The sequence below is a fragment of the Prunus avium genome, chromosome 4, assembly GCF_965620075.1.
Source record: "Prunus avium chromosome 4, drPruAviu1.hap1.1, whole genome shotgun sequence".
NCBI lineage: Eukaryota > Viridiplantae > Streptophyta > Magnoliopsida > Rosales > Rosaceae > Prunus > Prunus avium.
In genome coordinates this window covers 27,027,941-27,040,169 of record NC_142287.1, presented here as the reverse complement: position 1 = coordinate 27,040,169, position 12,229 = coordinate 27,027,941, and the positions used below count along the sequence as shown (strand labels likewise).

The 12,229-nt window shown below is 38.5% G+C and overlaps 1 protein-coding gene across 1 annotated transcript; it reads left to right on the top strand.

Moving 5' to 3' along the window:
• The first annotated feature begins 568 nt into the window (after positions 1 to 568).
• On the top strand, positions 569 to 2,767 carry LOC110772952 (Ribosomal protein L18ae family). Its single transcript, XM_021977443.2, has 4 exons — positions 569 to 924; positions 1,479 to 1,554; positions 2,260 to 2,374; positions 2,530 to 2,767. The coding sequence occupies exons 1-4, from the start codon at positions 702 to 704 to the stop codon at positions 2,587 to 2,589; spliced, it is 474 nt and encodes a 157-aa protein (XP_021833135.2). The 5' UTR covers positions 569 to 701; the 3' UTR covers positions 2,590 to 2,767.
• The last annotated feature ends 9,462 nt before the right edge of the window (positions 2,768 to 12,229 follow it).

The window sequence follows — 12,229 nt, the reverse complement described above, 5'->3', positions numbered from 1 at the left end:
AATGAAAACTAGGCAGTCACATTCTAAATATTATTTTCCCCAATAAACTCAAGTTCTTAACTTTTTTGGTTAATGAATTTAAAATCTTTTTATATTTTTGGTGAAAACTATTTTGAGTACAAACGATAGTTTAAACTATAAAGGGAGATGATTTCTCACACATACTATGAAGGTGTCAAGAGGTTCGAACATGAAATCACTGGTCTGCAAATTAATGTCATTTTCTACTGGTTAGACCTTGTAGGTATTTATGGAGGGAAACTTAATCTACTAATTTCAAGTATAGTGACAAGCAACCAACAAATAGGAGTTATTATTAGGTTGTCGGCAACTTGGCAAGACATAAATGGATAGTCTCAATCATCTTAGAGCAAGCGGGACCTAATTAAAATGACCCCTCAAAAAAGCAAAAATAAAACAAATAATGCAGTGAATCTGAATACCATGCCCAAATTGCACTTGGCCCCTCTTCTTACTATACACAGAAAAACAAAACAAAACAAAATAAATTAACAAAAAACAAAAGAAAATAAATCCGTTGACTTATTGACTCACTCAGACAGCTCCCAACTTCCCCCATCGTGCAATTTCTCCCAGTCTTAACTCCTAAGAAACCTTTCTCAAACTCCAAATCACAACACAAACAAAATATCTCAAAAGAAGAGAAAAAAGTTAAAGAAATAACAATTAGAAGTAAAAAGATGGGCGAAGATGAAAAGAAGAAAGGAGCAGCAAGTGATCATCAGCAGTATCCGCAGCCACCTGAGTATGGAACGTTCCAAGGCGTAGCCAACTATCCGCCGCCGCTTCCGCCGCATCAGCCACCGCCGACAGGATTTCCTCAGCCGGTTCCGCCGCCTGGAGCCGCAGACCCTCCTGCTCCTCATCCTCAGTACTACACTCAGGGATATCAAACTGTTCAAGGTATGGCATCTCTTTGTTTTGTTTAGCACAAAGGACTTAGTTTGTTGATAATTTTTGGGTTTCTTTTTCTTGTTTAGTGGAGCAAGTGCATAGTGTGAATGAGATTAAAAATGGGTTTTTTTGTGTATGTTGTGATGGGATTGGATGCTGCAAGAATGGATCAAATTCTATTTGTCTTTCTGGGTTGGAATTGGTTTGACTTATTTAGTCATTTGTATGGATAGAAGTAAAGACCATACTTTTGAGCTTCAACCAACCTCAATTTTTGGCTATGGCAAGTATTCCCTTTTCATTTGCAGAGCTTTTCACTGTTTGATTTGCTGCTAGTGACTAGATCAGCTCAATGGTGGTTGTAAAGGGTTCTTTCATTTTTTTTGTGTTTGGAATTTTGTGAGTGAATGAGTTGGGTATGTGTGTTTGTTGCTTGCATTCCATTTTGTGTTTTGGGGTTTAACTGGATCTTCATTCTTTACCACTCTTCTTGATGAATGATAAATAGTTGTTGTCATAGATGCTTTATTCTATATGATAAAATGGCTTTGTTGTTGTTCTAGGCTATGCAGTTGCTGAAGGAAGACCAGTAAGAGAGCGCCGCCTTCCTTGCTGTGGTATTGGCTGTGGCTGGTTCCTGTAAGTTATAATACTGTTTTGTATTTGAAATAGCTTTCCACAAGTTGATAGATTTGAGTCGTATGACATTGTTCTGTAGTTATTTCCAGTGTGTTTGGTTCTTATGCCCTTAAATATGAAATTTCTGAATAGAATGTTAAAAAAGAAAAAAGAAGGTTCCAAACTAACTTCCAATCTCGATTTATTGGTTAAGGATTTAAATGGCACTGAGCTGATATTTTCAACTAGCATGGTTTGGATGATATTTAAGTACTGGAAACCTTTAATCAATACATGGCAAGCAAAGTTTGATCAAGGCTTCTTAATGTTCTTAGTTTTATTGAGCAAAATGGTTTTCAATTGTGGAAATGGTCAAAATAGCATAGCTTGAACTTTCTCTTGTCCACGTACTGGCGGGCCGTGGACACAATTGTAGTACAAAAGTTAACCTTTCTTATGTTCAAAGGTGTGAAGGAATTGAGATGTGCAGAAATCCAATAAGCCGGAGAGATTGTTTGGGGCGTGAATCAAAACATAGTGTTTTCATTAGGACTCTTCCCTCATCATACTGACTATGCTTTCTTTTATTTTCCATGGAAGAATAATAGGATCTGTTCATTGTGTTATCTTCCATGCTTTGTGCTCTTCTATCTCTCTGTTATCTTCACTTAAATATAAATGTGTTAAGTTTCTAATTATAAAGGATCTATACTCTTTATTTTGAAGGTTTATTATTGGTTTCGTCCTTGCTACCATCCCCTGGTATATTGGTGCATTTATCATGCTATGTGCCAGGATAGACCACCGAGAGAAACCAGGATATATCGCTTGTGTAGTTGGTGTGAGTAACGCTTATTTCCTTTCATTTAAATTTTTGGAAGGATCTGTTCACACGTTATATACCTCCAAGTTTCTTATATTAGTCAAGAACTTACCTCATGGCCGTTCTAAAGTTTTGCCTCTCTGATACTTCATTTAATACCGCTCTATGTGCAGGCTATTCTTGCTACAATTGCTATCATCCTCGGTGCAACAAAGGGAGGTAATGACTGGTAATCTCAGAGGGAGGAATTGTATAGCTTGCAAGATTGATACATACACGAGTCCAGATTCTTGAAAGACTATATATGGATGTCAATCTGCTAATAAGTTATATTATACTGTTTGAACTTGTGAAAGTCAGTATGATATCTTTGATGGTTTATATTTGATGATGCTATCTATTTGTTAGTGATCCAAAGCTCCAAGTGTGAACAATTATAATCGAAATTTGTTTGGTGTAAAATTCGGAGGCCAGAGATGTTACCTCATTAAGCTTCCCTCCGATCCTAATCAAGAGGCCTTTCTTTTGAGTCAACGGGGAGGGAGATTTGAACTTGAGACATCTTTCGTTATTGGGGAAAGAAATATCACAATATCAACAGTTTGTTGATGAGAGACTCGTATCTAAAAATATAAAGAAACCATAGAGCCTATTGATAAGCAGTGGTCGGGGTTTGGCCTTATATGTACTAACAATCTCGTCAACCGATGTACCAATGTGTAGGATTTGTAGGAGAGTTGTGTACCAGTTTATAAAAACTTTTAAAGATTATGTCTGAACTTGGAAAATGATCAAAAGTTTGGGGACATGAGCTATATGTAGTTGGCTCTACCTTAATCTTAATCTATGATGTTTCCTTCCCAACAGGAATTAACATTGCAAATTGCGAAACCTAAAGAGGGTGGCATGTTGATTTGATTGCTATAACTAACTTGGACTCGAGTACCTTTGAAAGCATTGTGTTTTTAGTTGAGTGCTATGACTAAAATCTTAAGTTTGTAGAAAGAATGACAAATGATCTTCTTATGTATGCGCATATTTTGCTCCAGTTGTATGATAAAAACAATGCAAATCCTCCAGCTCTGCCTGGTTGGTTTGTGTCTATTTATAATTCCAAAGCTGTATCAATCCATCCAGAGACTCATATTCTAGGTCAGTGGAAACCAGTGATCTCAAGGTCAAACCCCATAACCCCATAACAGCTTAGAGTAAGTCCAGCAGTGGTGGCTGGGCTCGGGCTGGGGGGGTTTGGGTGAAAAAGTCGTTTCTAGTAGCGCAGGCAGGCCCGAGCAGGTGGTGGGCCCCAGCAGACTGGGCTAGCCCGAGGGGGAGGCGAGCCTGTGCGTGAGCTCGAGTTTTGGGCTGCAAGCGCCAATGTTAAAAAAAATTGCACGCATGCACTACAGTTGCCGCCAACGGCTAGCAGCCACGTGGCGTCCTTTGGGCTCTTCGATTGGATTTTTTCCTCCAATCCAACGGTGACCAATTTTTGTGCAATAAAAAAATGAATGATATTTTTTTCTTCTATAAATACCAACCAATACTCTTCACTTTTAACACCAAAGCCTCATGCATTTTCCTCTCCTTAAACTATTATTCACTTTCTACTCAATATTTTTTTCACTTTCAAGTTTTATTTTTGTCTATCCGAAATTTGAAACTGAAAATCTTATCCGAAAATTTTATCCGATTATGAGATATGAATTTTATAATAAATATTGACAAGTACAAACCCAAAAATCTTATCCGAAAATATTGTCCAAATTAATTGTTTAGGTAAACAAATTTGTGAAAAAAACAAAAAAATGAATAGTGTTTGCCGTTTGCCATGACAACTGCTGGAAACACACATTGCTTTTTGCAAGGGCAGCCAGTATGTTGAGATTTGGATTAGCAAGAGAGCTCAAAGAGAAGGAAGAGAGTGAGAGAGCTACGAAGAGAAAATCTAGATTTGGAAATATTCTCAGATGCAATCTGCTGTGCATTGCAGAGATCACACCTTTTGTATTTTTGTATATTCTCATTACATCAGCTCAACCAATCAAATACATCAGCCAATGTGGATATGACACATGGCAGCACAAAGGCTAAGAGCCGTTGGAAAATAACTGGCTTCTCTACACCTTACACTTGGCATATTAGCTCAAGTCACTCAACTAAACATATTAGCTTAATCAACTAATCAGAAATTAGCTAGGCAGTTTACATTTCAACACTCCCTTCTAAAGTGCTAGCTGATTTCACACCAAGCATACTCCTCAAATAGCTGAATCTGTCTTTGGGAAGAGCCTTTGTAAAGATATCTGCAACTTGCTCTTCTCCTTTGCAGTAGAGCAATTCAATTACACCTTCTTGAATTGCATCTCTAATAAAATGAAACTTCCTCTTAATGTGTTTGCTCCTTTGATGAAACACTGGATTTCTAGCCATTGCTATGGCTGAAGTATTATCACAAAACACAGTAGTTGCAGCAGCTTGTTCTTCTCCAAAATCTTCAAGAACAAATCTGAGCCAAATGGCCTGTGATGTTGCCTCTGCTGCACTCACATACTCTGCCTCTGCTGTTGAAAGAGCCACACTATGTTGCTTAACCGAAGCCCATGAGAAAGCTCCACTTCCAAATGAAAACGCATAACCTGAAGTGCTTTTCATATCTTCCTCGGATCCACTCCAGTCACTGTCACAATATCCAATCAACAAAGCAGATTTTCCAGTCACATACTCAATTCCAAAATCAATGGTTCCCTGAATGTATCTTAGAACCCGTTTAGCAGCTCCATAATGTTTCTTGGAAGGGTTGTGCATGTATCTTGCAAGCAGACTAGCAGGAAACATGATGTCAGGTCTGGTTGCAGTTAGATATAGGAGACTTCCTACAATCTTCCTATATAAACCTTCATATGCAGCTTCACTTCCATCTTCTCTTTGCAATTTATCAGTAGCAACCAAAGGAGTGCTCACTGATTTGCAGTCTTTGAGCCCAAATCTATCCAAGAGAGTAAGAGCATACTTCTTTTGATGGATAAAGATGCTCCCTTCAGTTTGAGTTACTCCCATACCAAGAAAATGATGGAGCAGCCCTAAGTCTGACATTTCATACTTGCACATCATCTCAGCCTTGAATTCTTTTATCATTGCATCACTGCTTCCAGTATACACTATGTCGTCTACATAGATTGACACAATTAGTGTGCCAACACCTTCTTTGACTCTCACATAAAGAGTAGCTTCACTTGGACTTCTGTGAAAACCACACTGAGAGAAGTAAGTGTCGATTTCACTGTACCAAGCCCTTGGAGCCTGCTTTAGCCCATAGAGAGCTTTTCTCAGTCTATACACCTTGTCTTCAGCCCCTTTAACCACAAAGCCATCAGGTTGATCAACATAAACCTCTTCTTCAAGGATGCCATTTAAGAAGGCAGATTTGACATCTAGTTGCCACAGTTTCCAGCCTTTCTGTGCAGCTAGTGCAATAAGAGTTCTAATAGTGTCTAACCTTGCTACAGGAGCAAAGGTTTCATTGAAATCAATCCCTGGTTTCTGTGTATAACCTTTGGCTACAAGTCTTGCCTTGTGTTTTGAAATGGAGCCATCAAGGTTTAGCTTTGTTTTGTATATCCACTTTACTCCCACAATTGGTTTGCTGCTTGGTCTGTCAACCAATTCCCAAGTGGAATTCTTCTCTATCATGGATATCTCTTCAGTCATAGCCTTTTTCCAAGCTTCATCTTTGACTGCTTCACTGAAACTTTCAGGTTCAATGATACTCATCTTGCATTGAGCATACACTTCATCCAAACTCTTCCATTTCCTTGGAGTGTGATCATAGATTTCCTGATTTGAGGTTGTAGAATCATGTGTAACTGATTCTTGGACAGTTTGCAAGTCTGTACTAGAGGGTGATTGTTGTAAATCACTTAGTTCTGAAACCAAGTCAGATGTTTGTGAACTTGATTCATCAGTCCATGGCACAGAGATATGCACTGCCTTATTGGTTTCCCAATTCCACATTGATTCTTCATAAAAAATGACACTTCTAGACAACTCAACCTTTTGAGTTCTCAAATTGAGTACTCTATACCCTTTTTCACAACTGCCATATCCCACAAATATCCCTTTCATTCCAGTTTCCTCCAGCTTGTGTCTTTTCTGAGAGGGAACATGAATGTAGCATAGTGAGCCAAAAATTCTCAAGTGTTTGACACCTGGTTTTCTCCCACTAAACTGTTCAAATGGTGTTGTATTGTCCAAAGCACTTGTTGGACTTCTATTCTGCAGATACACTGCTGTATTTACAGCTTCTCCCCAAAACTTCAGTGGAATCTTCTTTTCATACATCATTGTTCTCGCCATCTCCATCACAGTGCGATTCTTCCTCTCTGCAACCCCATTCTGTTGTGGAGAGTAAGCAACCGTCAACTGTCTCTCTATACCCATCTCTTCACAAAACTTTGAAAAATCCTGAGATGTGTACTCTCCTCCTCTGTCACTTCTCAGTTTTTTAATTTGGTAACCACACTGCAGTTCAACCATGACTTTGAACTTTCTGAAAATGTTCAGTGCTTGAGACTTATACTGCAAGAAAAATATCCAACACATTCTAGTGTGGTCATCAATAAAAGTGAGAAAGTATTTGTTCCCACCAAGAGTCACGGTCTGCATTGGACCACAGATGTCAGAATGAATCAGTTCTAGAGGCTGTGAAGCTCTCCAAACCTTTTCTTTGTTGAAGGAACTTCTGTGACTCTTGCCTATAGCACAGCCAGAACAAACTTTCTCAACTTCTTGCAATTTAGGCAAACCCTGCACCATATCCTTCTCTTGCAGGAGCATCAAACTAAGGTAGTTTAGATGTCCATATCTCCTGTGCCATAACCAAGATGATTCTTCCAGAGTTGCCTTATTAGCCATGACAGGATTGATATATTGAAGGTCTAAGGGAAAGCATCGGTTCCCTTTCATTTGCACTCTTGCAATCAATTCTTTCATCTGTTTTCCTTCATAAATATCAACCATATTGTCACCAAACACTAACCAATGCCCATGTTCTACCATCTGCCCCACACTCAACAGGTTTTCATCCAATCCAGGCACAATCATTACCTCTTTGATATATTTAGTAACACCTTGCACCTCAATTGCCAAAGTGCCTTTTCCTGTTGATTGTACTAGATCACCAGTACCCATTTTGACTCTACACCTCACATTTCTATCAATATCAACAAGTAGAGACTCATGAGATGTCATATGGTTGCTACATGCACTGTCAATATACCAAACATTCTTATTTCTACTAATAGTGGCAGCATGGCAGGCATAAAACATAGTAGCAGGTTCTGTTACCAGATTTGCAATGTTAGCAAGCTTCCCTGCCTTTGCTTGATTGCAGTCCTTGATGAAATGTCCAAACCGGTTGCAGCCATGACACCTTTGCTTCCCTTTAAACCAACACTCACCATGGTGTAGTTTATCACAGTGTTTACACTTTTCTTTGGCCTGCTCAGGTTTGTCACCTTGACTGACAGAGTTTTGAGATTTAGGATCCCATTTTTTACCCTTCGATTTCCAATTCTTCTTTGGCTTAAAGTCACCAGAGGCAGAGTTGAATCGTGCTCCCTTCTGAGTTACACTCATGCTACTGAAGGCTTTCTCAGTAGTGTTCTCAGCATGCTGATCGGTGCATATTTACATATCATTTTGTACCCTTCTAGCTTATGATTTGGTTATGTTTTTGAGTTAAACTTGTGCTTTTAATCCTTTTTGTGTTTATCTTTCAGTTCATTGAGCTTTAGGTAATAATGAGGGCTTTGGATAGTAAATGATGCAATCCATGCATGTTAGGGCCTAATTTGGATGAATGGATGAAGAGCTTAAAGACAAACTCAATTTTGGCTACAGTCCCCTGCCAGCCCAGTTTCGTAGGTCATATTGCAAGCTTTGTTTCAGCAACCTACATAGCTCGGATGAGGCCACATTCTTCATGAAAGTTGTTCCAATGGGTGTGTAATATAACATATCCAAAATGCAGCCCCATTGGATAAATATGGAGTCTGTTACCTAGCAAACACAGAGCCATGCTCAGGATGGATTTTATCAGCGCGCAAAATGAGTTAGCAATTTGTTTTGGCCTTAACTTCCTCCTCCGACCTTGGATTGGCCCAAATGATATATGGCTGGAAAGAAGACATTCTGAACTTCAAGTTTGAGTGCTTAAAGTCTTAATTTGCTTAAGGGAAGCCCAATTCGTAAGCCCTTGAAGTTGCTGGTCATGCTGACCTCAGGATGAGCTATTATTTCTGGTTGGAAGCTTGGTCATGGTGACATGAAGATGAGCTAGGGCTGCTGGTGGGATTTATTAGTGAAGTGCATCAACCATTTCAGATTTTATAATGGAAGTGTTGTATGCATTAGTGAAGTGCATCAACCATTTCAGATTTTATAAAATAAAGTGTTGTATGCATTAGCCATACTTAATTCAGATTTTCAGCTTCCTTAGGCCTACATATAGTGAGGTTTCCCAAGCTTGTAATAACACCCCCAAGGGGGGGAGCTCTCAAACACTTCTCTAGAGCTCCCTTCCCTTCTCTCCCTCAAATTCTCTTAGTTTTGCTTTCTAGTTCTCAATTCTAGCTTTCTTTAATGTTTTCTTAGTTGTAATTTATTTTTCTTGTAATGTACATTCTTTCTTAAGTATTCAAGTTTAATTAGTTTCCAAGTTTCAATTATGGTTTTTGTTCTTATTCATTATGCTTATAAGTTAATATGCTAGTTTGAATGATTGATCACCATTTAGGCTTGCATGTTAGCTATCTTGGTTTGAATTAAGAGTATACACCATGCTTTAATTCGAATTGAACTATGAATAGGAAGAGTATGTATGGACATTCGACAACAGGGATTAGATACATGCTTGGTTGTTTAAAATGTTCTTCTATGCTTAATGGGTTCCTAATGCTTAATTTTAGGTTAGACAACAAATGATCAAATTAGGGAATTAGGAACACAAGGTTATGACCACACACCATGGCTTAATCATACTTTAGCTAGAATCAATCCATTAATCTAAATTGAACTTGGGAACTTATTTTCTTGAGTTACTTTCTTATTTTCTTCCTTCTTTCATGTTCTTTGTTTTTGTTTCTGTTTTGTGTAGGAAAACTGAATTGGATCATTCAATCACCAATCCCTGTGGAATCGACCTCGCACTTACATACGCTAAACTACCAACGGTTCGTGCACTTGCGAGTATCACAAGTTGAGGATGCAGCTGAATCCATTTTGGTGCAGCTGAAATCTACACAACAAGTTTTTGGCGCCGTTGCCGGGGATTGGCAACATAGTTTGGTTCTATTTCTTTTCCCTACTTGTTTTATTTTTATTTTTCATTTTCATGTTTTTCTAGACAATTTCAAGTTTTAAAGTTAATGATGTTAATGGACAAGTTGTGTTTGTAGTCCAACAGAAAAGGACAATTGCCCAACAAGCAAGAGAACTGGGTTTAAGTCCCAGCTTACACAACCCATTGGTGCTTGTTGCTTTGAAGCATGGAATTGGATGTGTGTTGATTTTCCTTTTCATTTTAGTTTTTATTTCCTAATCCTTTTAATTCCATTTCAAGTTTGTGTGTTTGTTTTAGCAATTTATGATAGCTTAATAAAAATGGAGAGAGATGGCAACCTCAATCATAAGAATGGGAAGTGTGGAGCAATGGGAGAAGTCGCGACCTCCAAGTGCATCACATTCGACCTAATCGCTTCAAGGGGGAGCATTTCAATCCTTTCTCTTCTTTGAATTATGTTTATTTTCGTCATTGTTTTTACCTTTTGGTCCGCCTTGAGTTCTTTGTTTTTCTGTGCTGAATCCAACCATATAAATTATGTAAAATTTGGACTTACGGTTGGAAAGTTATAGCCTAAAAACTGAACAGAGGTCGAAGCTGAAAAACATAGAGACGAATCTGTCCAAATGGTGATAAATGGGTGATAGAAAGTGCTGTTTATTTTTTTTTTTTTCTTTCTTGGTTTGTTTCTTTTAGTACAACAATTTATGTTGTTTGTTTGAATTTGTTTACAGTACTTAGTTCATTTTTGTTTATGGTTTGTTGTTTCATTTTATCTTATTTTTTATTTATTTCTTATCTTAAAAATTTTAAAATTTAAAAAAAAAAAAAAATTTCATATGAGGCGACTTATGGTAACCCCAGTGAGCACTTCCGTTAATACAGTGTCTAGGAGTTCTTTAGGCGACACCTTCGGTGTCTAAGAAGTTTGGGTTTTAAGCGGGACCATTGTGACCCCTCCAACCTTCCCGGATCCCCTGGCTGTGTTTTCTGAGGCCCTTAACTGGTCATCCGTGAGTTGCTTGTATATTCGTGTGTTTTTAAATTAAGTTTTTTTTTATTAATTTTATTTTCTTTGTTTTCTTTTCTGTTAAGTCTTTGTTTTTGTTTTGTTTTTGTTTTTGTTTTGTTAAGTTAGTTTATGTATTTATTTACGTGGTATGGTTAGTTAGTTTTTTTTCTCTGAGTGTTAAAAACAAACTTTATTTCAATTCAAACATTGCATAAAAACAAAAAATCAAAAAAACAAAACAAAAAAAAAAACAATAAAAAAAAAAAAAAACAACATCATCATCATCTTCTTCATCATCTTCTTCATCTTCTTCATAATCATCATGGCTTGCCTCTATTTTCTCGCACTTGTAGAATCTGCAGCAGCTCCACATGGTCCTCATTTTTTCTCTGCAGTGCTTCCACGTGCTGATTGGCATAGTAGAGCCGCTTCTGCAAGTCCGCCACCATAGCCTTCAAGGAAGCTATTTCCTCGCTCATCGCGGCACACTCCCTTGTCCTCGCCAGTAATCGCATGCCCAAATTGGTAGCGGAGACCGCGTGGAGCACAGTTAAATTGTGGGACTCCTCTACCGCTGCCTTATCAGACCTCTGTGCCACATGCAGATGATCTGTCGGAGTGAGCTTGCTGCTAATCATGCCTCCTAGCCGCACTGCTCTGTTCGACAGTGCCTCAGAAAAGTTCGGTATTGCCTCAGCAAAGTTTGAGGCCGTGCCGTGATGATATGTGGAGTTTGGGAAGACAGGAGTTGGAGGAGCCCTTGTCTGGGCATTCGGTGGTGCAAGTGAAAGCTCAAGGTTGAGATCATCAAGGTGAGTGCATGAGGATGCCATTTGTTTTGCTTCTGAATTTTTTTGATGTTTTTCCTTGAGTTTGCAGGAAGAAATGCTGGGTATCATCCGCTTGCAGAGGTATGGTTTAAATAGACATATGCTGATGAGAGAGAGCCAACACCATTTCGGATTTCCCGGGCATGCTCGACCTAATCGCTTCAAGGGGGAGCACCTTTACTTTCGCTTTACTTTTCTTTTTTCCGTGTTTTCTGGTGTTTAATGTTTTTGCCCGTTACTTTCATTTTCTAGAGCTTTGTGTTTTTGCTTTTCCCTTTCGGCTATCATCTTTATCTTATTTTAGTTAGGGAAATGTGTTTTCTTTTCCGTTTGTCGTCTTTGTTTTCTTTTTCTTTTTCTTTTTCTTTTTCTTTCTGCAACCTTACTCTTTTATTTCCGAAACAAAATAAGGAAAATACAAAAACAACAAAATAAAATAAAAACAACAATAATGCAGTAGGAAATCATTTCTTCTCGGTGCTTGGTGTCTCGACCATTGGAGCTTTGAGTTTGGCCCTCTGGCTGTCCTCTTCCGGGGCTTCACGCACAGCTTCTTGGGGCTCATCACTTGAGCTCCCAAAGATCGCAATCTTAGCTTGAGCGTAACTACTCTCGCGATCTACTTGTTTGAGTTTACCCGGTCGGTCTAGGTCTTCCAGCTGTTTTCGCATGTCGCGAGAGTACAACTCTAC